The following is a 27,509-nucleotide window of genomic DNA, read 5'->3' on the forward strand; positions in this document are numbered from 1 at the left end:
ATTGAAGTGACAGTAAAACTCCTTAGATGGAAAGAATTTGAAGATTCTCTGGGTTTTTTTTTTTTAAAGCACAATAAAAATCACACATGGCAAGAAATCTCATCTGTTGAAAGATTAATTGGTCTGTTTTCTGTACTTGCTTCCTTCCTTCAGGAAACCTTTCCTCATAACATTAAATGTTTACCTAATATCTGATAATATCCAAATTTATCTTTCCTAATTAAGTGGATATATGTGTTTCCCTATCGCCGGGATCTGTCTTTGACTTCTATTCATGTTTTTCATATTTTTGCATATTTGAATTTTTCATAATCCCGATCACTTTGAGATACCATGGTCCCAAATACTTTTAAGGACTGAAATAAATTTTAATGAGTACTAAGAACTTTAATTAACTAACATTTCTCAAATTGGCAAAAAAACAATTTGCAACCATATTATGAAGTAGCCTCAGAATCTATATTATTATTTTACTATTATGGAAAGAAAATTGTGTCTGTACATCCCTTGTCTGGGTATACCTTTAGACATCCTTACGAAGTAGTAATAGTGGTTTTCTTATATCACAGGACAATAAGTTTATCTCAGATGAACCCCCTCTCTTGAGCTCTGGACCTTGCTTTCCTTCCATAGCATTTGTTATTTGATAATATTGGACTGTTGGTTTTCTTAATATTGGTTTTCTTACCTTTCTTACCACCTAATAAAGGTGCAGCTCCTCAACTGTATTATATATTATTATTTAAGAGCACAAGTTTGGGTATTTACTTCTTTATAAAGAGCACTTTGCACACAACCCAAAATAAATGTCTGGTGGTTAGTATATTGATCTTATTGTCATTCTCTGAAAGAATTTTCTTATTTTCATTTTACAGATTAGGACTGACAGAAGCCTACCAATGGTAAGAATATGACCCCTGATGACTCTTGTTCTGGCTCTGGGTCTGAATGTTACATAGTTTTCACTTATATTTCCAGGGTGCTATAGAAGAGGGTTAAAACAATGAACAGGTCCTGAGATTAGTTATTCCCTTTGAGTCTTTGAAAAGTAGTAATAATAATTCTGCCATTTGTTTATTACCAATTGTGTGCCAGATAACAATGTTAAAATTTTGATGGATATTGTTTTGTGTAATCATCACAATACCCCCAGAGTTAGGTGCCATTCTTATTCCCTTTTTATTATCCATCCAGGCCTGGGACCTGGAGGTGTTAACTGTCTTAATCAAGAGCACACAGAAGCATAGAACTGGGACTTGGTTCTTAACCATTATGCTTCATTTTCTCTATGATTGAAATTAGGGGCTTGAGCTAAGTGATCCCTGGGGTCTCCACCAACTGTACAAATCTAAGCTGCTTCGGGAAGATCATCTTTCTGCATTCCTAAGTTGTTCTGGTATTCCTTCTGCAGATCCCTTTTTCAAGTACTTTTCATTATATACAACTTATTTATTTATTTATTCATATTTCTGTAATAAGACTCTTTCAGGATCTTGTATAGTAGTATCAACCATATTATTAACTCTTCTGCTGTCCTCAGCAGAGGGAAAGATCAAATTACACACTTCCCTTTTGGTAATGGAACTAGATTTCAGAGATGCAAAAAGCCTGAAATCGGGTTCAAGTAATGGCCCTCGATTGCTTTATTTATCAGTAATGAACTTTGGCATATTTAATCTTTCTGAGCCTTGGTTTTCTTGGTTATAAAATGGAATGGTAATATCTACTTCACAGGATTTTTGTGAGGATGAAATGAAGCAATATAAGTTAAGTATCTACACAGAGTAGAAGTTTAGTTTAATTTCTTTCCGCCTTTCCTCCTTAGTGCTGAGTTTTGCTGTTGGGTTGAACCTGATTGTCACACTTACACGTTTTACTTCAATTTATTTTCTGTCTATAAGATGTTATTCATAGTATATAAAAACTAGATATATATATATATATATATATATATTAAAAACTAGATATATCTTAATCATTGGTTTAGACTTGTTCTGGTCTTTATTAATCATTTCAATACTGCTTTTTTCCCAACTAAAATTTTCAAATTCTTAACATCTCCAAATGTAAGTATTTATTATTTTAAGAGACAACAGGCCCAAATGAGGTCACTTGTGCTAACTCACATCCCCAAACTTAGACTTAATATCTGATTAATTATAATTTCAACATCTCCCAGTAGTGGAATCTTGAACCAGAGAGTCTAGAACTACCTGGTCAGCACTAGTGAGGTTGTCTGCCTGATGGACACCTGTCGTCTCCTAAAGGAAGATGACCTTGCCTAAAACCACTCACTCTTTGCTACTAACTTCCTTATCCTGCCCCCTTCTGCCTAAAATCATTTTGTAGAGCTCTTTTCTGTTGATAGGTGGGTCCTGCCTGATTGATGAATCATAGAATAAAGATTTTTTAAAATTGACTCATTGAATTTTATTTTTTAACAGTTGGAATCTGCTTCCTTTTATATGGTAATCATGGTATCTTAAAGGTAAAAATGACCTTAAAAATCTTCAAGTCTGTGATCTCTGCTAGTGTTCTACCACACTGAATGTGTAGCTACCCCAGGTGTCTAAGAATTTTTTCACTTCTCGTTTCTACATGCCCCATGCAAATGAAATCTGTAACTAGTTCCACAATTTTTACCATCTCTTCTATAGAACCAATATAGCAACAATCAAACAAATACAGGTTCTTTTGAAAACTTATTTTTTAGAAGTAAATCTTTCCATCTATCAAAGCAAAGGTAAGAAAAATACTACAGGCAGAATGCTTCTTCTGAATTCAGTTTCCAGATATTTATGCCAGTGCTCTGACATCTGTGTATGAGAAATTTAAAGCCAGCTAAAGCTGGATACTGGACTTTTAGCAGCCAGCTCAAATCCTGCAGGTGTTTGTGACAGGTGGTATGATATGCCTTTCATCTCATTTTCTCACTAAATCAAAGTATGTTCTGCCTCCATGCCTTATAAAGTTAATTCAGCTATCAAACATTTCAGTTACTCAAGACTGAGTTCCTTCCATTATTCCTGATCATGCTTACTAATCTCAGGTTTTATCCTAGATAACTTCTTTCTTATTGATGTCTCACTTGGTTGTAACTCACCTAGTTGTAGTTTGTCTTTTATTTTAGAAAGAGAAGTACTTAATTAGCTAAAATACCAATACATGTAGTCATTAATAGTGGGGGAATAGGTTATAGTCTTTATTCTTAAAGAGCCAAATGACTACCAGCTGTGGTGTTTAAGTTTTATGCTGTATGTTTGTATATTTTACAAATCATTCAAGAAACTATAAATTTATTTTAATCTGTATTATATAATTCAGGAATTCCCACCATCAAGTGACATAATAAAAAGAGTTATAGAGTCTTCTTCTTTCTTTTCCTTTCATAAAATAACTGTATCCTGGACTGGTATCTTGGAATCTGAGTTTGAATCCTGAGTGTACCGTTTTCTAGCATGTAGTCTTAATGTGGGAGTAGAACGTGCATGGATGGACTTCAGAGGCTGTGTAGCCTTTCAGAAAAATGACTCTGGACATTTTCCACCAGGCTTAATGCAGAGGAGTTGAAGTTTTTCCTCACTGCAGCCCTCAAGAGTATATTATTATACCTTCAAACAATAACTCTCCATGTTGTAAGCATCTGTTTCTGGGTAGTCACTGGAGATAAAGGTTGAATAAGATGCAGTTCCTGCCCTTGATGTAGCTTACAGACTAGTAGGAAGGGAATCTCTTTTTGTAATACATCAGGCAAACTGCTTCACCTTCCTCTATATATTGAACAGTATGATTTTGATAAGGAAAAAAAGAACATTATCATTGATATACTAGGAAGCAGAAGAGGAGTGTATTTAAAGAAAAATAATACAGTTCTTAGGAATTTTTCTATAGCCTAATGAGACAAGTTTTCTGTATATAAGTATCCAATAAACAAAAACTTAGGATCATGTGACCAAAGCCCATGAATGCATGGCAGGATTTGCTGCTGTTTCGTCTCCATAATCTTGGACAGATCACTCTAACTCCTGTGTCCTTCATCTGTCTTAAGGTGGAAAGACGGGTCTGCCACAGTGATGTGACGAGCACAAATGACTGCAAGATACTTTTGAAACATAAAATTCTATCATAACGTCTGATCTTAAATGAAGCATTTATAGGTAATGATACTCTGTTTTTCAAAATCAGGTACCTGGACCTCCGTCGATTTGGATCTGTGCCACATGGAGGTTTTGGGATGGGATTTGAACGCTATCTGCAGTGCATCTTAGGAATTGACAATATCAAGGATGTTATCCCTTTTCCAAGATTTACTCATTCGTGTCTTTTGTAGCTGGAAGACTGACTAAGGAAAACCACCCTGTGCCAGAGGTATTGAACATAAATATGCATATAGGAGAACAAAATTGCAAATGTTTCGGTATGTAATTGTCATGCCAGAAGATGCCTGAAAAATACATGTGATCATGATTTTCTTAGAAAGTTGAAGGCATTTCTTGGAAACATGAACTCTCAATAGGTATTTATAGCAAATAAAATCTCAAAGCTATTGTGTCAAATAAGAAAAAAGAGAAGAAATTGAACTAGATGGTCTCAAAGGTCCCTTCAAACACTAGGATGGGATGACGTGTATTTCCCTTTGTATTAATCGTAGACCACTGCTCTCTATGACCTTTGACAAGAAACTACTGGCTGAAAATAAAATGCTGCTGGACCTTTTCTCCCTTGCCATTTAACCTGTGATAAATTCCCATCTTATTCTCAGTGCTTTACTAAAGAAGAAAATATTCCTTTTTTGAATCTTGAGTTAAGAAAGTTGCTATTGTGAATTGAAATATTTTTCATCAGACTGTGTGAAAAAAAATCACATTTAGTAACTGTTGATCCTTAAGTATAAAAGCTAATGAGATGTATTAATTGTTCAAACTAATCACTGTCATGTTACAGTTTGTTCATATTAGATGTTTGTAATGTTTCTGATAATCAATAAAAGATATTCTTGATACCTATGAAAGAAAAAAAACAGGTTTTTAAATTCTATTTGGCCTTTTCCCATTGAATTTAGAAGAAAGGTATTTTTCATCCAAGAGGAGGATATATAGCTAAACCTAAAGGGTGGATAATTTGGAGTCAGAAAGATCACTGACTTTGGGAGTTTGCATCCTGACGGTTCTAGCAGGTACATTTATGAGTTTGGATCAGCCATTTACCCTGTACAAGCTCAGGTATAATTTTCCTCACAGACTTGATATGGTAATTATATGAAAGTGTGTGTGTCTTTAAAACCATAAAATGCTACCCAGATTTTTTTAACTCTGTTTTTAGTCTTCATTGACGTACAGGTACATGGACTTATGGCAGATTGTAAACTCAGAATTCATATGCAGCAAATAATCGTAAAAAGGCATGCATACGTGAATAATCTATTTTCCAAGTCTCATTAGATAACTTCTCTTAGCTTATTTCCTAATGAATTTCTGTGTGCACTGTATGCACCTAATTCAGAATCAAACATTTGGAAAGAACTGCAGAGCCTAGAGTTGGAAGTCATAGGAGACACTAAGATGTCAGGGTCAGACTTCTGCCCAAAGCAGTGGGATCTGTGTGCCTTGGCAGCCTCTTGGCAAAGAGCTCAGTACCCCACAAAACAGCTCATTCCATTTCTGAATCTAATTGGTTGCTTTTGCTGAGCTAAAATCTGCTTTCCTGGAACGTTAATCCTTGGGTTTAGATACTAAGTTTGGGTTGTTGTTGTCTAGTCGATAAGTTGTATCTCTTTTGCAACCTCATGGACTGTAGCCCTCCAGGCTCCTCTGTCCACAGGATTTCCCAGGCAAGAATACTGGAGTGGGTTGCCATTTCCTTCTCCAGGGGATCTTCCCAACCCAGGGATTGAACTCATATCTCCTGCATGAGCAGGATTTTTTTTTTTACCACTGAGCACCTGGGAAGCCTTGGGACAGCATAAAAGGGACAATTATGGCTTCCATATGACTTGTTTCAACCATGGGATAGTGAGATAAATTCATTTGTTTAGTCAGCAAATATTATCTGAGCTTATTCTACATGCCACAAACTGTGCTAGTTGCTAAATAAACAGTAGTGTCCTGAACCTTGCTTTCATGGAATTTACAGTGTGTTAGAGAAGATATTCCAGTGATAAGTAAACAAATGTATTGTTTCAAAATGTGACCTATGCTCCAAGGTGGCACTAGTGTTCAAGAACCAGCCCACCAATGCAAGAGACCTGAGAGACATGGGTTCGATCCCTAGGTCAGGAAGACCCCCTGGAGGAGGGCACGGCAACCCACTCAAGTATTCTTGCCTGAAGAATCCCCATGGACAGAGCAGCCTGGTGGGCTGTGGTCCATAGGGTCACAAAGAGTCAGACATGACTGAACCGACTTAGCACGCACACACACATAAAAGTTGTAAATAGGACAATCGTAGATAAGCTTGCTAGAGGAGGCATTTCTGAAAAGATGATATTTAGCCGTAGACCTGGAAGATAAAAGAGAGAAACTATTTTAAAACATTCGTGACGTCAGTTAATTTGATTTGGCCTTTAAGCCTTGATACTATATTTTGTGGTGCAAGAATCACAAATATTCACAGGCCTGAAACCTGGATGCAGTAATAGTTTCCAAGGCTGTTAGGAATCATACCTGCAGTGATTTTTGAGGAACCAGATAGAATTGTGATGGTAATTAACATGATGGCTGGGCATCAAAAAGAACAGTGATAGAATACTGAATGAGAGAAACCCCAGTTTCTGGCCCCAGTGCCACCAGTAGCTTAACTGTGGAACATTAGGCAAGTAAGATCATCCTTGTGGCCTCCAGTTATTTCAGCTGCAGAGCTATCATGTTAAAGTAAGTCAGTTCTAAGGATCTGTCTCTTAATCTTCTATGAATCTATTGGACATAGTCACTAACAATAATTGATTTAGAGTCTGACTTTTAGATTTTCTTTTAGTACATACTTGGTCTCTGCAAACGTATAATAAGGTTGTTTAACAGTAGACTTAAGTGTGTTCAATGTGTGTGTATGTGAGGTAGAAAGGGTTCCTTCTCAAGGCATCAAACATATATTCTTCCTTATCTTTTTGAGTCTCCAGGAGTGTATTTCCAAACTGTCACACTCATTCATTCTTTTCTCTCACAGTTGATTACATAATGAGTATCTGATTGAAGCCAAACACTTGGCCACTTATATAACAGCCTAGTAATTTCCCATCTTTGACTCAGTACTTACATTTTACCAATAAGTGAACAAACAACAAGTACTGATATCTGATAAGGATGATGAAAAGCCAAAACTAGGGACTTCCCTAGTGGTCCAGGGCTTGAGAAATCGTGCTTCCACTGTAGGGAGCGCAGGTTCCATCTGTAGTCAGGGAACCAAGATCCCACCTGCCTCACAGCATGTCCAAAAAGGGGGGTGCCGGCGGGGGGCAGTATGCCAAAACTAAACTGTTGCTTGTAGGCAGCATCAATGGAAAAAAACTTTTAAATGTTAACTTGTCAGCTTATATGTGAATATCCAAATTCTACACAGAAACAGCATTGTATAATTCTGTGTATAATGAATAAAGGTATGGATTTAATACTTAAGGACGGTCTATTCTGTTATAGGACTTAATCTGTGAGTTAAAAGGTGATCTGAGGGTGTTTATTTTCTCTTGAATAACCAGTTTCCAATGAGGGAAAAAATCAGATTCTGCTTTCCCAAGATTTCCAAACATTTCCTCAGAATAGTAACTCAAGTAAGAATGTATTCTAAAACTTAGGAATGTTTTTTCCATCATTAATTCCCTTTCTTGTTTCAAATTTTGAAGTAGGTGGAGAAAAATAGTTACTTTCCATCTGCTTATCCTCCTGCCTGGGGAAGTTGTGCTGTCAATTTTTTTTTTTTTTTTTTTGGTGGGGGGTGGCTGTGGGTAGGAGGGTCTGACAAGAACTTAATTGTGTAAGTGATCCATTCCAGATCTAGACACAGCTCTCCCAGCCTCTGACCGAGCCCAGAGACTCTGTCACAGAACAGCAAAGGGACTGTTTGACCTTTTGTTCCTCTAAAACGGGATTGGCCAGAAACATCCCTCTACAGAGCTGTACGTTTATATTCTCTGTAAATTGAATGTAGACGTTCAAGCATGACTGAACAGGCACTGAAGATGCAATTGGTGAGATGGATTAACTCTACCCTTCTTTAAATCTCTTACTTCAGATAATTATAGATGAAAGATGCTTATTTGAATTGGATTGCTATTTATTCATGTATTTATTTTAGTAAGTGGTGAGGCAAGAACATAAAAATGCAGAGTTGAAAGACAGATTGGCCTGGATTGAATTGATAAGAAATGTCTGGGGTTTTTTGGCTTCTGATCAATATTTGTATTCAGTCTGCAATCTAAAGTATGTATAATAAAAAAAAAAAGAAGTGGCAGTAATATCTGATTGTAGTTCTTCCCAGTTTATATTCCAATTAAAAGATAGAAAAAGCTGGACTTCCCTGGTGGTCCAGTGGTCAAGAATCCTCCTGCCAATGCAGGGGACCACAGGTTCAATCCCTGGTCCGAGAAGTTGCACATGCCACAGAGCAGCTAAGCCAGTGCCCCACATCTACTGAACCCACTCAACCCAACCACGGGGCCCACATGCTGCAAGGGAGGAAGCCCCTGTGCCCTAGGGCATGCAACAAAGGAAGCCACCACAATGAGAAGCCCCCACACCACAACTAGCTAGTACTCTATACAGCAACAAAGACCCAGTGCAGCCAAAAATAAAGTACCTATTAAAAAAAAATGGAAAAAGCATTAAGGAAAGAATGGAAACCATCCTTAATCACCCTGAGCCAAAATGATTCAGTAGGATTTCTGTAAGATGGATCTTGTTAGATCGTGGTCAGCACCCCTCCAGAAATTGAGACATTCCACCGTTGACAGGAGCCCTAGACTGCCCCTTGGGTCAGCTAAGACTCCAGCTGGCTCCTGTAAAGTTTGGTTTGGAATCCAGTGGATTTACATCCGTTATTAATACAGTGTGTTGTAGTTTCTGGAGAACTTTTATAAGGAAATCTGGAGTTTAGATGGTTTTTAAACTGCCGTTCAGGCAGCTAGTCACTGAATTAACAGATTATGACTCTTCAACTACATCTTTCAGTTCAGTTCATTTCAGTTGCTCAGTTGTGTCCTACTCTTTGCGACCCCAGGGACTGCAGCACTCCAGGCTTCCCTGTCCATCACCAGCTTCCGGAGCTTACTCAAACTCATGTCCATCACGTCGGTGATGCCATCCAACCATCTCCTCCTCTGTCGTCCCTTTCTCCTCCTGCCTTTCAGTCTTTCCCAGCATCAGGGTCTTTTCCAGTGAGTCAGTTCTTTGCATCAGGTGACCAAAGTACTAGAGTTTCAGCTTCAGCATCAGTCCTTCCAATGAATGTTCAGGATTGATTTCCTTTAGGATGGACTCGTTGGATCTCCTTGCAGTCCAAGGGGATCTTTTCCAACACCACAGTTCAAAAGCATCAATTCTTCGGCACTCAGCTTTCTTTATAGTCCAATTCTCACATCCATACATGACTACTGGAAAAACCATAGCTTTGCCTAGACAGACCTTGGTTGGCAAAGTAATGTCTCTGTTTTTTAATATGCTGTTGAGGTTGGTCATAACTTTTCTTTCAAGGAGCAAATGTCTTTTAATTTCATGGCTACAGTCACCATCTGCAGTGATTTTACTGTTCATAATTGTTATTTGTAATACAGCTATCATGTGGGCATTGTTTTATAGTTTACTATATTTTTTTTTAACATATCCACAATAGATTATGGACCTCATTCCTTTGTAGCTTACTGTGCCAGAAATTTGTTTGGTTAGATTAGCTTGTTTGTTAACGGAAATTGGTTATTAGGAATTCCTAATAATGCTGGAGAGTAAGACTACAAATAAAGCTCACCACTCTCAGCCCCCAGAGAAAACTGAAAGCACAAAACTTTATTTATAGTCATCAACGAATCTTGCATCTTAAGCCCCAGTGCAGAGCACACTGGCCTCTGATTTCCTTGTTCTGTACAGGAAAAAGAAAGTTAAGAATGTGATGGAAAATGATGCTTGAGCCCACATACATGGTAGTAAAGATTGAAAATGGAATATAGCGTCCCAGACCCAGCAGTGTACTTACGCTCACTGTGTGTTTTCTCTGTTTCATGTCTGTGTTTGTATTTTTCCTACCTTTCTCTTGGGATCATCTTAGAATATACATAGGAAGGTAGATGAAAGAGCTTTGATAGGAATTATTAATATCCTCCACAGAGTGACCAGCCTTTGATATTTCAAGATGATACTCTGAGAATAGAAACTTGGTGGGTCCTTGTAGCAAAGGGTTTTTTTTTTTTTCCATGCTAAAAATACATACATATACAGTGAGAACTGTATTTCTCAGAACCTGGTTTTTGTCACGTGCAGAATGTTCTCTGCAACTGGCTAAACAAGAACTGCTAGTTTGCTGTTTTCCAGTGATCCCAGATTTGAAAAATCTCTTCGTCTATCCGTCCCCCTGTATATAATATATAAAGTATTCGCCTCTGTATTTTTCCAAGTTTCTAATTAACCCACTGAAGCGTCAGTGAGTAAAAACTGTCTATCTTAAGACTTTTTAAAAAATTTTATTTATGCATGCATTTTTAGTTGTGCTAGATCTTCATTGCTGTTCAGGCTTTCCTCTAGCTGCAGCGAATGGGGGCTCTTCCCTTGCTGCGGTGTGTGGGCTTCTCATTGCAGCGGCTTCCTTTTTGCACAACATGGGCTCTAGGGCACACGGGCCTCAGTAGCTGTGGTACGTGGGCTCAGTTGTTGTGGCTTCCTGGGCCCTAGAGCACATGCTCAGCAGTTGTGACACACGGGCTTTGTTGCTCAAGGCCTGTGGGATCTTCCCGGATCAAGGATTGAACCCTGATCTTCTGCATTGGCAGGCAGATTCTTTACCACTGAGGCAACAGGGAAGCCCAAGAGATAGCTTTTTTTTAAAGCCTTGGAGAAATCTTGATTGTGACCTGATAGTAACAGAACCTGCTTCTCCATGGCATGCAAATATAATAAATTAGAAACCACCTCACACTTCCTTCTCCTCAGCCATCTCTTCTCCAGAATAGACTCTGTAGCTGCTCAGTTGGGACAGTCGGTCCTTCCCCGAAGGGCTGCACCCCTCCCTAGGGTGTTCACCAGGCAGTGTATCCTGAAAGCGGGCCTTTCTCTTGGTCGAGGAATGCTTCCCTGCACCATCCACTTAGCTGCTACCCAAGCGCCCTGTGACGCCAGTCGTGACGTTAGAAGGGCTTAACATCTCAAGTGCCTCCTTCCTGTCATCTTATGTAGCCTATAGTGATTGTTCCTCCTCCTGTTATCTGTCATGCTGTGGAAGAAGCTCAGTTAATAGTGTCACAGTGTTCACGACAGTCCCAGCCCCCTTTGCAGAAATGGACTTGGGTCAGCTATGAATTTGCTGTTGAAGAACAGTAAGTTCTTTCACCGAAGATTTCTACCACTATTACATTTTTTTTTTTTTTTTGCATTTCCCTAACAGGCAGGAAATGGCAACCCACTCCAGTATTCTTGCCTAGAGAGTCCCATGGACAGAGGGGCCTGGTGGGCTGCTGTCCATAGGGTTGCACAGAGTCGGACACGACTGAAGCGACTTAGCATGCATGCATGCATGCATTGGAGAAGGAAATGGCAACCCAGTCCAGTATTCTTGCCTGGAGAATCCCATGGACAGAAGAGCCTGGTGGGCTGCTGTCTATGGCGTCGCACAGAGTCAGGCATGACTGAAGTGACTTAGCAGCAGCAGCAGCAACAGGCAGGAAGTGATGCCTTATACAGTTAGGGTACAGCTGGCCAGTGATCTCTTGAAATGTAATTTCCATCTACATCCTCCATTACAGGTTTCTGCATCAGGAAACTGTGGGGTCAGATTCCTGCCAGAAAATGTGCTGGATGTTTGGCGTCCTGGAACGGGTATTAGATGTAGAGGGAGAAGACTATGGTTTGTGTCTGACATACTGCATACTAGCTGTGGAACCTTGAGCAGGTTATTTTATCTCTGAGTTTGTGTATGCATCTGCAAAATGAGGATAATATTTAACATACAGTGTTGTGTTTCATAAATTAAAAACACTACACAAATGTAAAATCTCCAAAGGGAATCCCTTTCAAAACAAACAAACAAAGAATCTGTATGAACAAAGATATTTATTGCATGTTGAATGAAATATTTTATAGCCATAGAAATTATAAGAAAAAATGTTAAAAAGAAATTTTAACTGTACTTTGGAATTACAACAATGTAAAAGCTATGTCCATGGAGTAGAAGTGTATGGGGGAAAATGGAATCAGCTGTTTCAGGATATGGGATGGAGTGACTTTTCTCTCAAAACGTCTTTGGTGTATTCAGTTCAGTTCAGTAGGCTCACTGTGCTGGGTGTGGTGCTCCATTCTGTGGATACAGAGATAAATAGGAGGTGCTCCCATGACTCAGGGATTCCCCTTTAGTATAATCTTTGCCAAAGCTGATTATGTGTAAGAATCACCTGGGAAGCTTATTAAAAATTCAGGTTATCCTGGTATCACCCTGGAAAGTCTGTTTCACCCTAAAAGGTCTAGGATGGAACAGCCCACAATTTGCATTCTTTTAACAGTCATCCTGAATAATTCTAATTGTTCAGTCACTCAGCCACGTCTGACTCTTCGTGACTCCATGGACTGCAGCGTGCCAGGCTTCCCTGTCCTTCTCTATCTCCCTGAGCTTGCTCAGACTTATGTTCGTTGCATCGGTGACGCCATCCAACCATCTCATCCTCAGTTACACCCCATTTTCATGCCCTCAGTCTTCCCCAGCATTAGGGTCTTTTCAGTGGGTTGGCTCTTGGCATCAGGTGGCCAAAGTATGGAGCTTCAACTTCAGCATCAGTCTTTCCAATGAGTATTCAGGGTCGATTTCCTTTAGGATGAACTGGTTTGATCTCCCTGTTGTCCAAGGGGCTCTCAAGAGTCTTCTCCAGCACCATAATTTGAAAGCATCAGTTCTTAGTTGCTCTGCTTTCCTTATGGTCCAGCTCTCACATCTGTACCTGACTACTGGAAAAACCATAGCTTTGACTCTACAGACCTTTGTCAGCAAATTGAAATTTCTGCTTTTTAATATGCTGTCTAGGTTTGTCACAGCATTTTTTCTAAGGAGCAAGCATCTTTAATTTCGTGGCTGCAGTTAACTGTCCGCAGTGATTTTGGAGTGCAAGAAAAGAAAGTCACTGTTCCCATCTTCTTCCCCATCTATTTGCCATGAAGTGCTGGGACCAGTTGCCATGACCTTAGTTTTTTTAATGTTGAGTTTTCAGCCAGCTTTTTCACTCTCCTTTTTCACCTTCATCAAGAGGGTGTGATCCACACAGTCAAAGGCTTTAGTGTAGTCAGCAAAGCAGAAATAGATGTTTTCTGCAATTCCCTTGCCTTTTCTAATATCTGATGGATGTTGGCAATTTGATCTCTGGTTCCTCTGCCTTTTCTAAATTCAGCTGGAAGTTCTTGGTTCACATACTGTTGAAACCTGGCTTAGAGAATTTTGAGCATTACTTTACTAGCGTGTGAGATTAGTGCAATTGTGTGATAGTTTGAGCATTCTTTGGCATTGCCCTTCTTTGGAATTGGAATGAAAACTGACCTTTTCCAGTCCTGTGACCACTGCTGAGTTTTCCAAATTTGCTGGCATAATGAGTGCAGTACTTTAACAGCTCAGCTGGAATTCATCACCTCCACTAGCTTTGTTCATAATGATGGTTCCTCAGGGCCACTTGACTTTGCAGTCCCAAGATTTCTGGCTGTAGGTGAGTGATCACACCATTGTGGTTATCTGGGTCATGAAGATCTTTTTTGTATAGTTCTTCTGTGTATTCTTGCCACCTCTTAATATTCTTGCTTCTTCAGACAACTATTTTGCCTTGTTGCATTTCTTGGGGATGGTTTTGGTCACTGCCTCCTATACAACATTAGGAGCCTCCATCCATATAGTTCTTCAGGCACTCTGTCTGTCAGCTCTAACCCTTGATCTACTTCCACTGTATAATCATAAGGGATTTGATTTATGATTTAGGTCATATCTGAATGACCTAGTGGTTTTCCCTACTTCTTCAGTTTAAGTTTGAGACTGGAGTAGGTTGTCATTTCCTTCTCCAGGGGATCTTCCCAACCCAGGGACTGAAACCATGTCTCCTACGTTGGCAGGCAGATTCTTTACCACTGAGCCACCTCTTGCATCTCCTGCATTGGCAGGCGGATTCTTTACTTCTGTGTCGCCTGTGAAACCCGAATGATTCTAATATAGATGGTTTAATATCACACTATTAGTGTGAAACCTTCAGTGAGGTCTTAATGTTTTTACAGTAAAAAGTAATAATTACACAGATCTGCTCATTGAAGAATTTGACCGTTCTGTCTGGACCTTTGAGCTGGCTTCTGTGCCTCTCTATCAAGGACTGGACAGCCAGCCCACAGAAGGCTGTGGCCCTGGAACCCATGAGGCCCAGACCCTGCCGCACCTCTCAACCTCTCCCTCTCCCTCTCTTCCTTTCTATTCCACTACCTCTCCTGTGTTTTTCTCTGTGATGTGTTTCTCTCCCACTCTGATTCCTCCTTTGCCTGTAATAAAGCGACATCCAGGTGCTTCCCCTTCCTTTCTCCACCCCTGCCCCCAACCACACATGTCACCTTTATTGAAAAAAACCCAGCTCACTAACCCAATTCACTAACTTGTGCTGGAAGGCTCTTGTATCGGGTTAATGTTTCTCAGAAAGCGTAGGAGTGGGCTATTCATGGATCAACAACCACAAAAATACGTATGGAAACTTTCGGGTGTTTATTTTGACTGTCATTTCACTCTTGATTAACTTTTTTCTCATGGGTTGGCAGCCCTCAACAGAGTCCTGTCCTGCCTGTCGAGCTGGAGTGTGCCCTGCACCCTGGCTGAGCGCTGCCTGTCTCCACATGCCTGTGATCGGGCTTGGGTGGCTTTCTCAGCTACACACCTGTCGCCTCTTAGTCACCCAGATTCAAGATATTAACAACTCTAACCACGCTCTCCGAGGCCATGGGGTTTTATTTCAAGAGTGGTGACACTCCAAAATGCAGCTAGGATTGCTACATTTTCATATGTTTGTATTACTGGTGTTAGTATTTGTAGTACTTGCATCTCAGGATACCAGGGGTTGGCCAGCGGTTTCCAGACTCCCTCCCTCCTACCATACACAAGTACCAGTCGTCTCACGCTGTCGTTTTTCTTTGTCAGAACATGAGCTTCGTGAGAAGGAGAGGGCATTTATCTTTGTGTGTCTAGTGCTTTGGAGAGTATGTGGAACATAGTGAGTACTCATTAAATAACCCTTGAATGAATTAGGTGTCCAAAAACAAAAAAGGGAAATGTGTCCACTAGACAAAAGGGAAATATTCCTTAAAATATAACTCCCAAACTGGTTTTCTCCCCTAAATGTCTCTAAAATCTTGCATAAATTGAACTTTTAAATTAACCTTTTCAGCCTTGCCTGAACATAGAGCAAAAACTCAGGAATGAGAAGTAACTATGAGTTCAACTCGTAATTTGTTGTTGAAATCTGTTACTGAATGTGAATTTCAAGGGCATCTCTCCGACACTGCTTCCAGAGTACAGTGAGTTAGTAGGCTTCTCAAGAGCCTCTCCATGCTGTTCATCATTTCATAGCCAGCACCTTGCCAAGCGCCCTGTACCTAGTAGGTTCCTGGTGAATATTTGTTGAATGAATGTATTTGATTGATGGAAGAAATTCAGAAGCAAGTCCTAAGATGAACTTACAGAAAGTCACTCATATTTTCAGTTAGTGGTTTTCTCCACCTTGCTCTCTAAATCTAGACAAGTTTCTTGTCTAAAAATGGAAGGAGCTACTGCTTACATCATCTAATTGAACAAACGTTAATTGATGCCTACTCTTGTGCCTCTCTGTGAGGCACCCGAAGACAAGCAAAACCTAAGCCCTTTCTGTTTGTCCCTTATAGTTAGCTGATCATTTCTCATGCTCTAACCTTGCCCAGATGCCACTGTAGACACCCGCTTATCTGTTTCTCTCCCCAGAAATAGCTTGAACTTCTTAATAAGACCTTGATCTTACCTCAGTATTCCTATGCTGAATTTGTCATACATAGTAGGTTCTCAGAAAATCTTTATTGAGAACTGAGTAACAAACAAGTATGTGAAACCCCTAAATTTTATATATACATATATATATGAATATAAACATATTTTGTATTTGAATAGAAATACATGCCTTCCTAAGTATTCTCTGAGCTTCAGATGATAAATACTGGATATGTCCTGAAAGAAACAAGATTGGTGTTTGTGTCTCTGTTAAACACCGTTCAAGGTATCTAGTTAGTTACTGAACCCATCTTTCACCTGAGAATCCCCCACCCTTACACTAGCCAGTGGGTGGCCCACCAACGGGGGGCGGGGGGGACATGAGCTTCCCTTGCTGATAGGGTTAGGGGTAGATACCTGACCCCAAGTGGACCAGTCTCTTTTCCTCTTAGGAAATTGGGGTTGAGAACACTAGAGAGCCTGGACTGGTTGCTTGAACCAGGAACACACAAACTTAGGAGCCATAATACAAACATGTACCATAAGAGACAGAGAAAGCAGTTTGCAGAGAGAACTAAAGGCAAAAACTCAGAAATGAAAAACCATATGGCCTGTGAGAGAGACACACACACACACATACAAACTGGCTGCCTAGTTCTTGCTATATTTAGTCCTTGGTTGCTGTTCTTCCTGAGGCCACATTCAACTTTTTCTTGGGTTCCATGGGATATACCTTTTTTTTTTTTAAACCAGTTAATTCCCTGTAGGGGCATAAGCAAATTTAAAATGGGTATCTGCTTTTACAACTAAAGACACTAGTAAACTAGTAGAAAAAAATTCTTGTTATTCTTTGTCTCATTACCTTTTTGTCACACTTACATATTATTTCAGAATATTTGTTGATCAGGAAATTATTTAGATGAGGAATTCCTAATAAATAAGTTGCAGTAGGAGGGTGATGACTTCTTTGCTTTTCAAGTTTTTTGATCCCCTAAATCACAAAAACAGAAATGAATGGAGACTTATTTACAGAGGGGATTGGATGCATGTGAGATATTTTTTGAACTACAAAATTGAATTAAAGAGATTTTGAAGAACCAACACATTTGGCAGCTTCCCAAGACATCTATTTTTGAAGATACTGCTTTCCAGAACTGTTGAAGAATGGCTTTTGTCACGGGCCTTAGCTGTGTTTCAGACTAGCCAAAACTGAAAAGTGGGAAGAGACTAAATAAAGCGTGTGTGTGCCTAGAGCAGCTCAGACCCTGCTTTTGGGCTGGCATAAACACTGACAGCCAGATCCCTCAAAGTAAGATAAAGACTTTGTTCTGCAGAAACGGTTCCAAATACGAAGTTATAATGATGTCTGCCAACATGTTCTCACTACTCTAGGAAAAGAAAACAACAACAACAAATACGCTTCCAGCTCTTTTCTCAGTGGACCCTCTGGACCTTGGAGAAGCTTGCGTGTAATTTCACTGCAGCTACTTTCTTTTTTTAGTTAATTGTGTTACATGTGCCTCATAACTTCTAATCCCAGCGGGGCTGTCATTTAGAAGGGGGCTGGGGGGAAGGCTGTTTTAATTCTGGCTTTTGTTTCAGCCACTAAATGTAATGCCACATGATTGTTGACCCAACAGTAATCCAGTTAAAAAACAGTCTTCAGAGTTACTGCATCATCAAAATTAACCCTGATTACATCAAATTATGTTGAAACAGACCACAGCTGTTTGCCCTGTTGAAGCAACTGCTCAAGAGCTCATCCAGAATATACATCTGGGTGTCAGGAAAATACATTTTGGGTTTTATTTTTGTTCTCAACGTAAATGGAGGAGGGAAACTCTCTATTCTGCCCAGAGTGCTTGGTGGGAGCTGAAAACCTTGTGATTCTCCAGATTCAAAAATCTTCTTAATTCCAGAAATGAAAGAGAAAAAAAACCCTGAGGTTTTCTGTTTCAGTTTTCTATAGGAAGGATGTAAGAAGGAAATCCAAATCTGTTGGGCATTATTCTTGTCAGCAAAAAGAAGTGGAACTGACTACAGAGAAGGACAGCGGGATTTTCTGTGGAGGGCTGTATGTACTGGTGTTCTGGGCTGGCTCATGCCAGCCTGTGAGAAGAGATTGTTAAATTATGGAAAATTTTGCAAGCTGATTGCTAAAGAATAACATTGAAATTAAATTATCATTAAAAGTGGAAAATAACAGGTATTGGAGAAGATGTGGACAGCTTGGAATCCTCATACACTGCTGCCTGAAATGTAAAATGGTGTAACCACTGTGGGAAACAGAGAGTTCTATAAAAAGTTAAACGCAGGGTCACAGTGTGACTTAGCAGTTTGACTCCTAGCTGTATAGTGAAGAGTGTGAAAACATAGATTCACACAAAAACTTGTACATGAACGTTCACAGCAACATTACTCATAATAGTCCAAAAGTAGAAACAACTGGAATATGTATTAACTGAGGAGTATATATAAGTAAAACATGGTGCATGGCTGTACGGGAATACTACTCAGCCATAAAGAGGGATAAAGAAAAACGGATGTCACAACAGGAATGAACCTTGAAAACATTGTACTAAGTGAAAAGTCAGACACAAAAGGCCATGTGGTATATGAGTCCGATTATATGAAATGTTCAGAATTGGCAAATCCATAGAGACAGAAAGTAAGTTAGTGGTTGCCAGCAAATGCTGTTGGGGAAATGAGAAGTGACTGCTAATAGATGTGGAGTTTCTTTTGGAGTGATGAAAATGTTTTAAAGTTAGATAGCAGTGATGGTAGCACAACTCGAGAATATACTAAAAACCTGTACACACTTTTAACCTGTACAGGTTAAAAGCGTGATACTTCTGGTATGTGAATGATACCTTAATTTAAAAACTAACCAGAATTCATCAGTTACTAATTATTTTGATACAATTTTACTATTTGCTCTTGGCATTATGTCTATTGTATCTTTTTGATGGAAATACTAAAGGTGTATTACTGTGCATCTTTTAACTCTGTATTCAAAGACATGAAGTTGATAGCTTAAAATCATTAATAGTTGGGGAGAAAATTGTGGGGAGGTTCATATTTGCTGCACAAAAATTGTCACATACTACAAATCAAGGCTACTGCTGACCCTACCAGAGAGCCAGGTTTTAAACTTTTACCAGCCCATCACTGGTTGTATGGGTCCAACCGTCATCTTGGATAACTGGTGGAATTAGTTAGATAATCTCCTGTGGCATTTGGATCCCCAGCAAAACAAAGACTAACAAATCCGCACAGCAACTCTGCCTGCATTTGGTGCAGAAGAAAGGCATTTCTGGTCCACCGTGCTATGAAACCCAGCTTGAGTCAGGGAGAATGGTTCCTCTGGCCCCTGCTAGTACTGAGTGTTGGTACAGGTGACAGCACCCTGTCGAATTGTCAGAACGAGGCCAGACACCAGATCAACCACAAATGATTTTAATTATTAGTCCCAGACAGGGGGGTTTCTGGGGAATCTGTACCACAGATTTGGAAACCGAGGGTTAACAAGTGAAACTTCAAAGAATTACCTCCAGCTGCTCAGCCCCTCCCATCAGGCCAGTCCCTCTGGGTTTAAGCACTTCTGCTGGTTACAGGTACCTTCTCAGATACTGTTATCTGGTGTGGATGATCCGAGAGTACTGGATGCCCCAAGGGTCCATAGCTCTCACTTGTCATCCTTTAAGGGCTGGTTCCTTCATTCACAAATGTTTACTGAACATCTATTTTATGCCTGACATCATGCTTGGAGGTTCTGGGGATACAAAAAAAAAAAGGAAAACGCAGTCCAGCCTTCAGGGAACTCACAGTTCTTTGACAAGTAAACAGGAACTTTTTACAGTACAGTGTGATAACCCAGTTTATACAGGTGCAGTGTGACCCTTAAGAATGAACAACTGTTTTGGGGGTTAGATACATGAATTTTAGGGAAAGGGGTCTTGAAATAATCTGTTCAAGGCCTAATTCAAGGTAGAAGGACTCTGAAGGAGGTAAGGAGTCATCTTGCAAAGTAGGGTTTGGAGTTCTAAGGCACTTTGCCAGGGACCTTGACAGCCTTTGTTCTTCCAAGAATTTGGTACCTGATTTTGCAGCCTGATCTGGGGGTAGTGTGATGTCACCACCATGGCAGCAGAGATGTCCCAGGAACCTAACTGCCCTAAAGCAATTAGCACAGGTTCTTATTCTTTACAAAGGAGAAATTGGGGAACAACTTGCTCAAACTTTTCTCTTTAAGAAAGCTTACTTCCAGAATGTCTCCCATTGGGTATAACAGGGAGGAAACCCAGTTAGGTCTTCAACCACACTCCAAGCTCACTTTCAGATCTCAGTCCCACCCAAATGCTGAAAGTTGATTTGAGTAGGTCAGATTAATGTGATGGAGGGAAGCAAGTGGGCTCAAAGCACCTGGGTGTTAGAAAGGCTGCCAGCTCAACATGCCTGAGAAAGAAGTGTCCTGAAAGTCACCAGCTGAGGTGGCCCAGCTGGTTATACTGACCTTGACAAGCAGCAAGCAGAAATTAACCTGTCAACTAAACTGAAAGGGAGAAAAGGCAGAAGGGCTAGGACACAAACATCTATTCCCACCCCCAGTCCGATCACTGACGTCAGGCTTGGCGTGGGCGGTATTAATCACCCGGTCTGGTGTGCAGTTGAGGACATCTCTCCTTCCAGCCCGCTCCTGGGAGCGTTCCACCAGCCATGCACCTGCCACCGGCCACAAAGCCTCAACTCCGAGACAGGCACGGATGCAGGCTGTCGCTGAGGACACTCAAAAGTCAGAGTGCGCCCTTTAGAACTCAGGCTCTGTGGGGGGAGGGGCGGGAGCGAAACGTGGTGCTGTGGCTTTCCTCCCAGGTGTGCGTTTCTCTAATCTCTGCAGTGCCCCTCCAGAGAAACCCTCCTTATAAGATGGGTCATTTCCTGGGGATTTAATGAATACAGAATTAACGGCGCTCCTTGCAGCGGGTCATTAATTCCCCCAGGAAATACCTGTGGTCTTTAATCAAAATTGCCTAAATTATAGACTAGTGATGCACGTCCTCTCGGGGGAAGGGGGGGACTGTCGTCCCAACTGGTTCCAATAGATGGCGCCGATCTTCATCTAAATAAATCATTCAGATGATTTGTTTTCCATCCCTCCCCAGTGAAAACCAAGGAGCATTAAAAAAAAAAAAAAGGCAAGGAATGGAGAGGACTTAGCAAAGGAATGGAGAGGACTTAGCAAAGGCCCGGACAGGAACGTCCTGTGCGAAGTCTGTTTCTAGGCCTGGCTTCTACCTATCTCAGGCCCAGAAGACTGAGCCACATGGGGATGCAGCCAAGGACCTCAGCAGCAGTCCCTCCACCCATGAGCAGCCCTAGCTAAGTACTGGCAACTGAGTAATGAAAAGATTGGGGAGCCGGGGGCGAGCACCAAGAAGAGCCCCTTCCTCTAACCTTTGGGGGAGGAGGGGTATGTTCAGAGAAGACTTCTGACGCTGATACTCTTGTATTTCAAGGCTCTCTCCTGTCATTGGCCTCGAAATGTTTCCACAGGAAATTGTAAATAAAATACAGGTGGGTGGCATCTTTAGCTAAACAAAATAAGACCCTCAAGAGTTTCTGGCCAAGTGCAGCCCAACTCCCAACTAATGGTTGCTGAACAGTCTCCCAGTCTGTCTTGAATCCTATAGCTATAAAAAGACACTTAACAGAAGACTACTCTTCTAAGGAAAGATAAGGCCTCCTGTGTGTATGCCTGACTTGCATCACAAACCTCAGCTGCAAACAAGCCATGCAGATTTCTCAGACTCTGCAATCCCTGAGTCTTGGCACCATGACTCAGATGTGAATGAAGTCAGAGGATTGCTTTATTTTGGTCAAGAGTCACCGCCTCCTGATTGATTTGGCAGGCTTTGAATATTTTGTTATTTGTGTCAGGTTTTATAGAAGGTACTTAAAGCCAGAGGTTAAAATGGCTATAATTCTGGTGGTGGCCCTTGCATGTGTCTTAAGTATACCTCAGTTGAAAGGCTAAAAGGCCCTGGTACCCGAGATAGCCCGATTGTCCTGCTTTTACATGGATATCCAGCAGCACACCGGATAGTGAAGAAAATCAGTGAAAATTGGGTCCAGGGTTGCTGATTGCTAAACCCTCCCAGGTGCTTAGAAGAGCTAAGCATAGAATTAGCTTAGAATTAGCGTTTACAAACTGAAATGGTTGAGTTTTCCCCAACCCAACAAAGATCTGTAAAATCAGAAGGATGTCCAACAGCTTGCAACAGCTAGCTTTGCTGCTCAGAGATTGGGAAATGAGCAAAGTAGCCTTAGTCTGATGTTTTTGGGAGTGCAAGATGCCCGCAGAAGTTCCCTATTGACATAACGGGTTACTATCCACTCTTCAAAGAAACCGGGGCGAGGGTGGAGAGCCTAACCTTTTAACGCTGCTTGTAAAGGTACTTTGTGAGTTCAAAAGAGCCTTTAACCAAAGGTTTCCGGTTTTGCTGGGGGCTTTTTCCCCTTTTCCCTCCCCACAAAATGCTAGATTCATCAGGTATGTGCTTCTGCGTTCTCCATCTCAGTTAAGCCTTTCCACAACGCAGTAAGAGGCATCTGCATCATATGAGCCCCAGAGAGTTCTCGTAACTTGTGTCAGTAAGTTGGAGCGCTAAAAAATTTTGACCCCAGTTTCTTGCCCTACACCATCTTGCCTTCCAATTCACTATGAAATAGTATTTTTGACTCATTTTTGCCCCCTTGATTCTACAGATCGTAAGAATTTTCTACTGAATTGCTTTTCCCAGAGGCAGTGTGGAAGCCAGCAGAACTTTATTTTCTGATAATAGTGTGTTAGTCGCTCAGTCGTGTCCTACTCTTTGCAACCCCATGGACTGTAGCCCGCCAGGCTCCTCTGTCCATGAAATTCTCCAGGCAAGAATACTGGAGTGGGTTGCCAGTTCCTGCTCCATTCTGATAATAAGAGGACCCTAAATTAATGCGGACGTGAAAGCAGTTCTCCACTTTAAATAGATGAGCAGTACCACTCCCAACCCCGACCCATCCCTAGAATGAGAAAGTTGACTGCACTGCCAAGGCTTTAGGCTATCTGTGAAATGGTAATAATGCACCCCACTCAATTTGGAGATTCGTAACGAAGATCATGTAAGCAAGGAACGTACGCCCAGCCCAACACGTAGTAATCTTTTTTTTTTTCTTCTCCCACCAAGGGGGTGAGAGTTAATGAAACTCTTGGAAAGCGAATCACTCATTTCAGCCAGAACCTGACCCACTGAAACCTGAAACGAAGGGGGAATGGACAGAGGAGCAGCCCTCGGGCCCCTGGCTGACGACCCTCTGTGAAAGGTCGATTCACCATCGAGGGCGCGCAGTCCCTGCCCATTACCCCACGCCCACCAAGGGCGCGGCCGCCTGCCCCGCTGACTGCCGGAGGCTTCGGAAAAAAGACCCCGGGGGACGCGGCCGGCCGCGGGCGCTCCCGAGAGCCTTGGGTCCAGGGCGCGAGGCGGTGTCCGCGTCTCCGCAGGCGGCCCGCCCGGGGGCGCGGCGGGCTGTGGGCGTGGCGAGCGCGCGCCGCCCTTCCTGCCGGGGCGCCCCCGCCGCGGCCGGGCCGGGAGAAGGCGCGGGCGCGCGCGAGGCAGCCGGGCCGCGCCGCCTCGCCCTCGCCCTCGCCCTCGCCCCGCGGCCGCCGGCCGCCCCAGCCCCTCCCCTTCGCCGCGAGCCGCGCACCGCCGGCCGGCTGAGCCAGCGGCCCGCGCCCTCGTCCGCCGACCCCGCGGCGGGCTCCGGGCTGCCGGCAGCATGAGCGGCGGCGGCGGCGGCGACGTGGTGTGCACTGGCTGGCTGAGGAAATCGCCCCCCGAGAAGAAGTTGAGGCGCTATGTGAGTGCGGGCGGGGGCGAGGGGCGCTCCGCGGCCTGCCTACGGGCCGGGCTCCCCGGGAGGGTTCGCGGAGGCGCGGGCGGGGGTGCCGGGAGCGGCCGGCGCGCCCCGCGACCCGGGGCTGCTGCACACCTGTCACAGGTGCGCCGCCGAGGGGCGGGGCGGGCGGGCGGCCAGGTTGAGGCTGCGGCGCCTCCCCGGCCAGCCTCCCCGTAAACTAAACCCCGTATTGAAGTTTGTATTGATTGTTTTCATAGACCGTAAAGAGTTGATTCCCGCGGCCGGGGGATCCGTACTGACCCCGAGCGGCTCCAGCCTGCGGGGCTCGGGGAGTGGGCGGGAAAGGGGGGACGTAGGCCGAGGGGCCGCGCGGCCGGGCCCCCCACAAAGGGCGACGCGCCTCCCACCCTTTCCCACCGCGCTTTCCCTGCCCGCCCCTCCCGGTGGCCGCCTGCTTCCTTCCAGTCCACAGCCGCTGCATCACGGGCAGCGTCAGCAGCATGTGCAGCCCTTGTATTAAGTGACTCATTTGTTTGTCCCCCTTCTTTGCCTTTATGCTGTATGTCTCTCACATGCATCCCCCCACCCCGCGAAGGTGACACTGCAGTTTGGTCTGCTACTACTGGCCCGGCTCTTGTGTTGTACAGCCCTTTGGCGTCCGGGGTCAGGAGAGATCAAGGGTCTCAGTTGCCAGGTGGTGCTAACCGACAGAGTTTACTGAAATTACCGGGACAGCCGCTCCCTTTTAAGTGAGAGGCTCCACTCCTGGGGAGGGTCGTGCAGCCTGGTGTGAGCAGTGAGTGGTCTGGTTCCCCCCCCCCGCCCCCCCCCGCCCCGGTCCCACCAGAAGATGCCTGGCTTGGTGGGGTCAAAGTACAAGATGATGCCAGTGACTGAGATTTGGCTGAAATCAGCCTTGGGTTATTCGACTGAATTTGGAAATAGAAGTAAGGTCGCTAAAAGATGTCCGGGTCTCCCATCCTCTCCTCTTCCCTTGCTGTGAAATGCCGTTGTTAAACTGCCTGTCCGTGCTGGACTCTGGGATCGTTCCCACAGCATGGAAGTGAGCTGTTGCCTTCCAGCTGCAGTGCATCAAGGGAGCTCTGAATAGACCCTGCCCGCTGTCAGCTGCACCCGTGGCTGTCCACAGGGGGAGAGGCAAAAGCTTACCAGAGTTTCCTGTCTTGGCTCCCCAGATCAGAACCAAGGGACTTCTGGCCTCTGGATTGAGGAAGTGACATTCTGTTTTTCAAAGGAAGTGTTGTTGGGGAGTGCAAGTGAGTGTGTATGTAAATGAAATCAGGCTCTTATTTAGATCATCTGCTGGCGGAAAAAAAAGACTAAGGATTTAGCACATGACTTTCAAAAGTGGACACAGATTTTAAATATAGAAGGTATGAGACAATAAAGTGTTCATCTCAGTTTTAAAGCTCATTTTCAGAGATGTCCATGTAGCCAAAGAACTACAGTTGTTAAGAAAGAAGCTTTTCTCCTCTTGAGGGCCATATCAGTTCCTTAGCAAAGGTGCATTTTTATATTAGCTAAGAAGAGTAATTTGCTATTAATCTTTTCACAAGTATAAAGCAAACAAACAAACAAAATCTTCGGCCCCAAGAGCTTCAGAAGACTGTCAATCAAAGTGTGATACCATCCCTTACCAGAGCTAGTGGAATAAAGTATCCAATAAAAATGAGACTTAATTGTCAAGTTAGAACACTGCCCTAAACAACCTTGAAACTTTGTTTTTGAAACAGTTCGCAATTTGACACTTTATCTACATTGACTGATAACTACTTCAACTCTATCACCCAGACTCTCATGATCTATTTCTTGGGTATTTTTGTTTCCAAGCAACTTTAGTTCAAAATAACCGGGTTCAGAGGCTTTGGGGTCAAGCACCTTTTGCCCTCATTTGAAGTACTTGACAGCCTTAAGTCATAAGATGACTTCAGCCTTTTCGTTATCTCCCTTGTACTCCAGACCATAAGGCCAAACTGGTAGGTTTTCTTAGGCTAGGGTGTGATGTGTTCCATTGGTATGACTGGAAGTCTCCCCTGCTGTGGATGTTCACTTGTCTTAATTGAAGCTGAGCTGGTTTGTGTAACCCTGTCTTCCTTTACATCTTCTTTTCTTTGGGGGTTTTGAGAATTTCTGTTTTAAGTTAGAACTCTGCCAGCTTCCTCTGTTCATTAGAGGCCCAAGTTCACTAGAACCAAAGTAGGAAATTTTCTAGCCCTATGACTAAACACACACCCCCAAACTGTTGCTTATTCTGTTATATATGTTAGCCATGTGATATTATAGATTGAGGAATCTTTATTATAAGACTGTGTTAGGAATCTGAAACAAAGCAAAAAGAAGTTTATGAAATAGATTACACCATTTAAAATTATTTTTTAATCTACTTTTTAGTTAATTTGGGTTGGTGGTAGGTATAGGGGTTTTAAAAAAAAATCAACTTGAAGCTATGGAAAATGTATGTTAGTTACCAGGATTAACTTTAGGGATTCCTTCATTAATGTGTGGTCTAAGTTATCAACTGTAAGAAAGTTTAAAGGGTCTGTTCATTATTTGCTGTGTGCCCTCGAGGAATTACCAAAAAAATGACCTCTGGGAAATGGTGAGTATTACCTCGGGGGCGACATAGTATGGTTGCAGTGAGAGGCTGGCAGAAGGAACTGCCCTCCCATCATTCCACAGTCTGCATGTGTATGTGTGTGCATGCACGTATGCATGGATGTAAAGTTGAAACGATATCTTCTTGAGGAAAAAAAAACACGTTGACACACACTGCCCGGTTATTTTCTGTTGTTTTCACTGGGTTAAAATATTAGGGGAAAAGATAGGCAGCAGCACTGCCCCCTAGTGGCTGGTTTGGAGAAAATTGTGTATTGACGCTAAAGAACAACCTGAGTTAAGAAAACTCTTGTTTGTTCAGTAAGCTCATTTATTAAAAGATCTGTGTCCCAGAAACTGTATTAGATTCTGGGAATAGAAGTTAATCCATCCCTTCAGTCTTAGCGGACGACCTTGCCCACCCCTTCACAAAGAAAACCGAAGCTTTTAAGGGAGTACCTGTCTGTGCATACTGCAGTCACGTTTCTAAATTTACCTCTACTGTCCCATACCCACCACATCCTTACCCTGTGATTCCTTCTCCATGCTAATATATTATTTCAAGAGTTTTATATAAGTGGATTCACACAGCATAACTCTGGAGGATTGCTCTTTTCATTCAGCGTGATTCACTGGAGATTCATCCGCATTGTTGTACGTATCACTAGTTAGTCCATTCTTTTTCGCTGCTGGGTAATATTCCATGGCATGGATGTAAAACAGTTCATTTGTTTAGCCACTCACCCACTGGTTACCTTCTCTAACGGCCAGTGTTGTTGAATATCTTTTCATATGATTACTTGCCACCTGTATATACTCTTTGGTCAAATGTCTCTCTTCAAGTCTTT

The 27,509-nt window shown here is 42.4% G+C and overlaps 2 protein-coding genes and 1 long non-coding RNA gene across 6 annotated transcripts in view; 2 read left to right on the forward strand and 1 right to left on the reverse strand.

The window, feature by feature from the left end:
• Window positions 1-4,575, forward strand: part of NARS2 (asparaginyl-tRNA synthetase 2, mitochondrial) — a 135,086-nt gene extending 130,511 nt beyond the window's left edge. For all 4 annotated transcript variants that reach the window (XM_061407681.1, XM_061407679.1, XM_061407678.1 and 1 more), the window contains 2 exons: window positions 876-902; window positions 4,186-4,575. In XM_061407681.1, the coding sequence (XP_061263665.1) occupies window positions 876-902; window positions 4,186-4,330 (172 nt within the window). In that variant the 3' untranslated portion in view covers window positions 4,331-4,575. The remainder of the gene's footprint in view (window positions 1-875; window positions 903-4,185) is intronic.
• Window positions 1-27,361, reverse strand: LOC133241750 (uncharacterized). The gene is made up of 3 exons (XR_009734677.1): window positions 25,216-27,361; window positions 17,029-19,921; window positions 1-6,498 (listed from the first exon to the last, which is right to left on the reverse strand). It is a non-coding gene; the product is annotated as an uncharacterized LOC133241750 (long non-coding RNA).
• GAB2 (GRB2 associated binding protein 2) overlaps window positions 23,796-27,509 on the forward strand; it is a 183,638-nt gene continuing 179,924 nt past the window's right edge. Inside the window, exon 1 of the mRNA XM_061407675.1 lies at window positions 23,796-24,045. Within this exon, the coding sequence (XP_061263659.1) occupies window positions 23,965-24,045 (81 nt within the window). The 5' untranslated portion in view covers window positions 23,796-23,964. The remainder of the gene's footprint in view (window positions 24,046-27,509) is intronic.

The sequence above is a fragment of the Bos javanicus genome, chromosome 29, assembly GCF_032452875.1.
Source record: "Bos javanicus breed banteng chromosome 29, ARS-OSU_banteng_1.0, whole genome shotgun sequence".
NCBI lineage: Eukaryota > Metazoa > Chordata > Mammalia > Artiodactyla > Bovidae > Bos > Bos javanicus.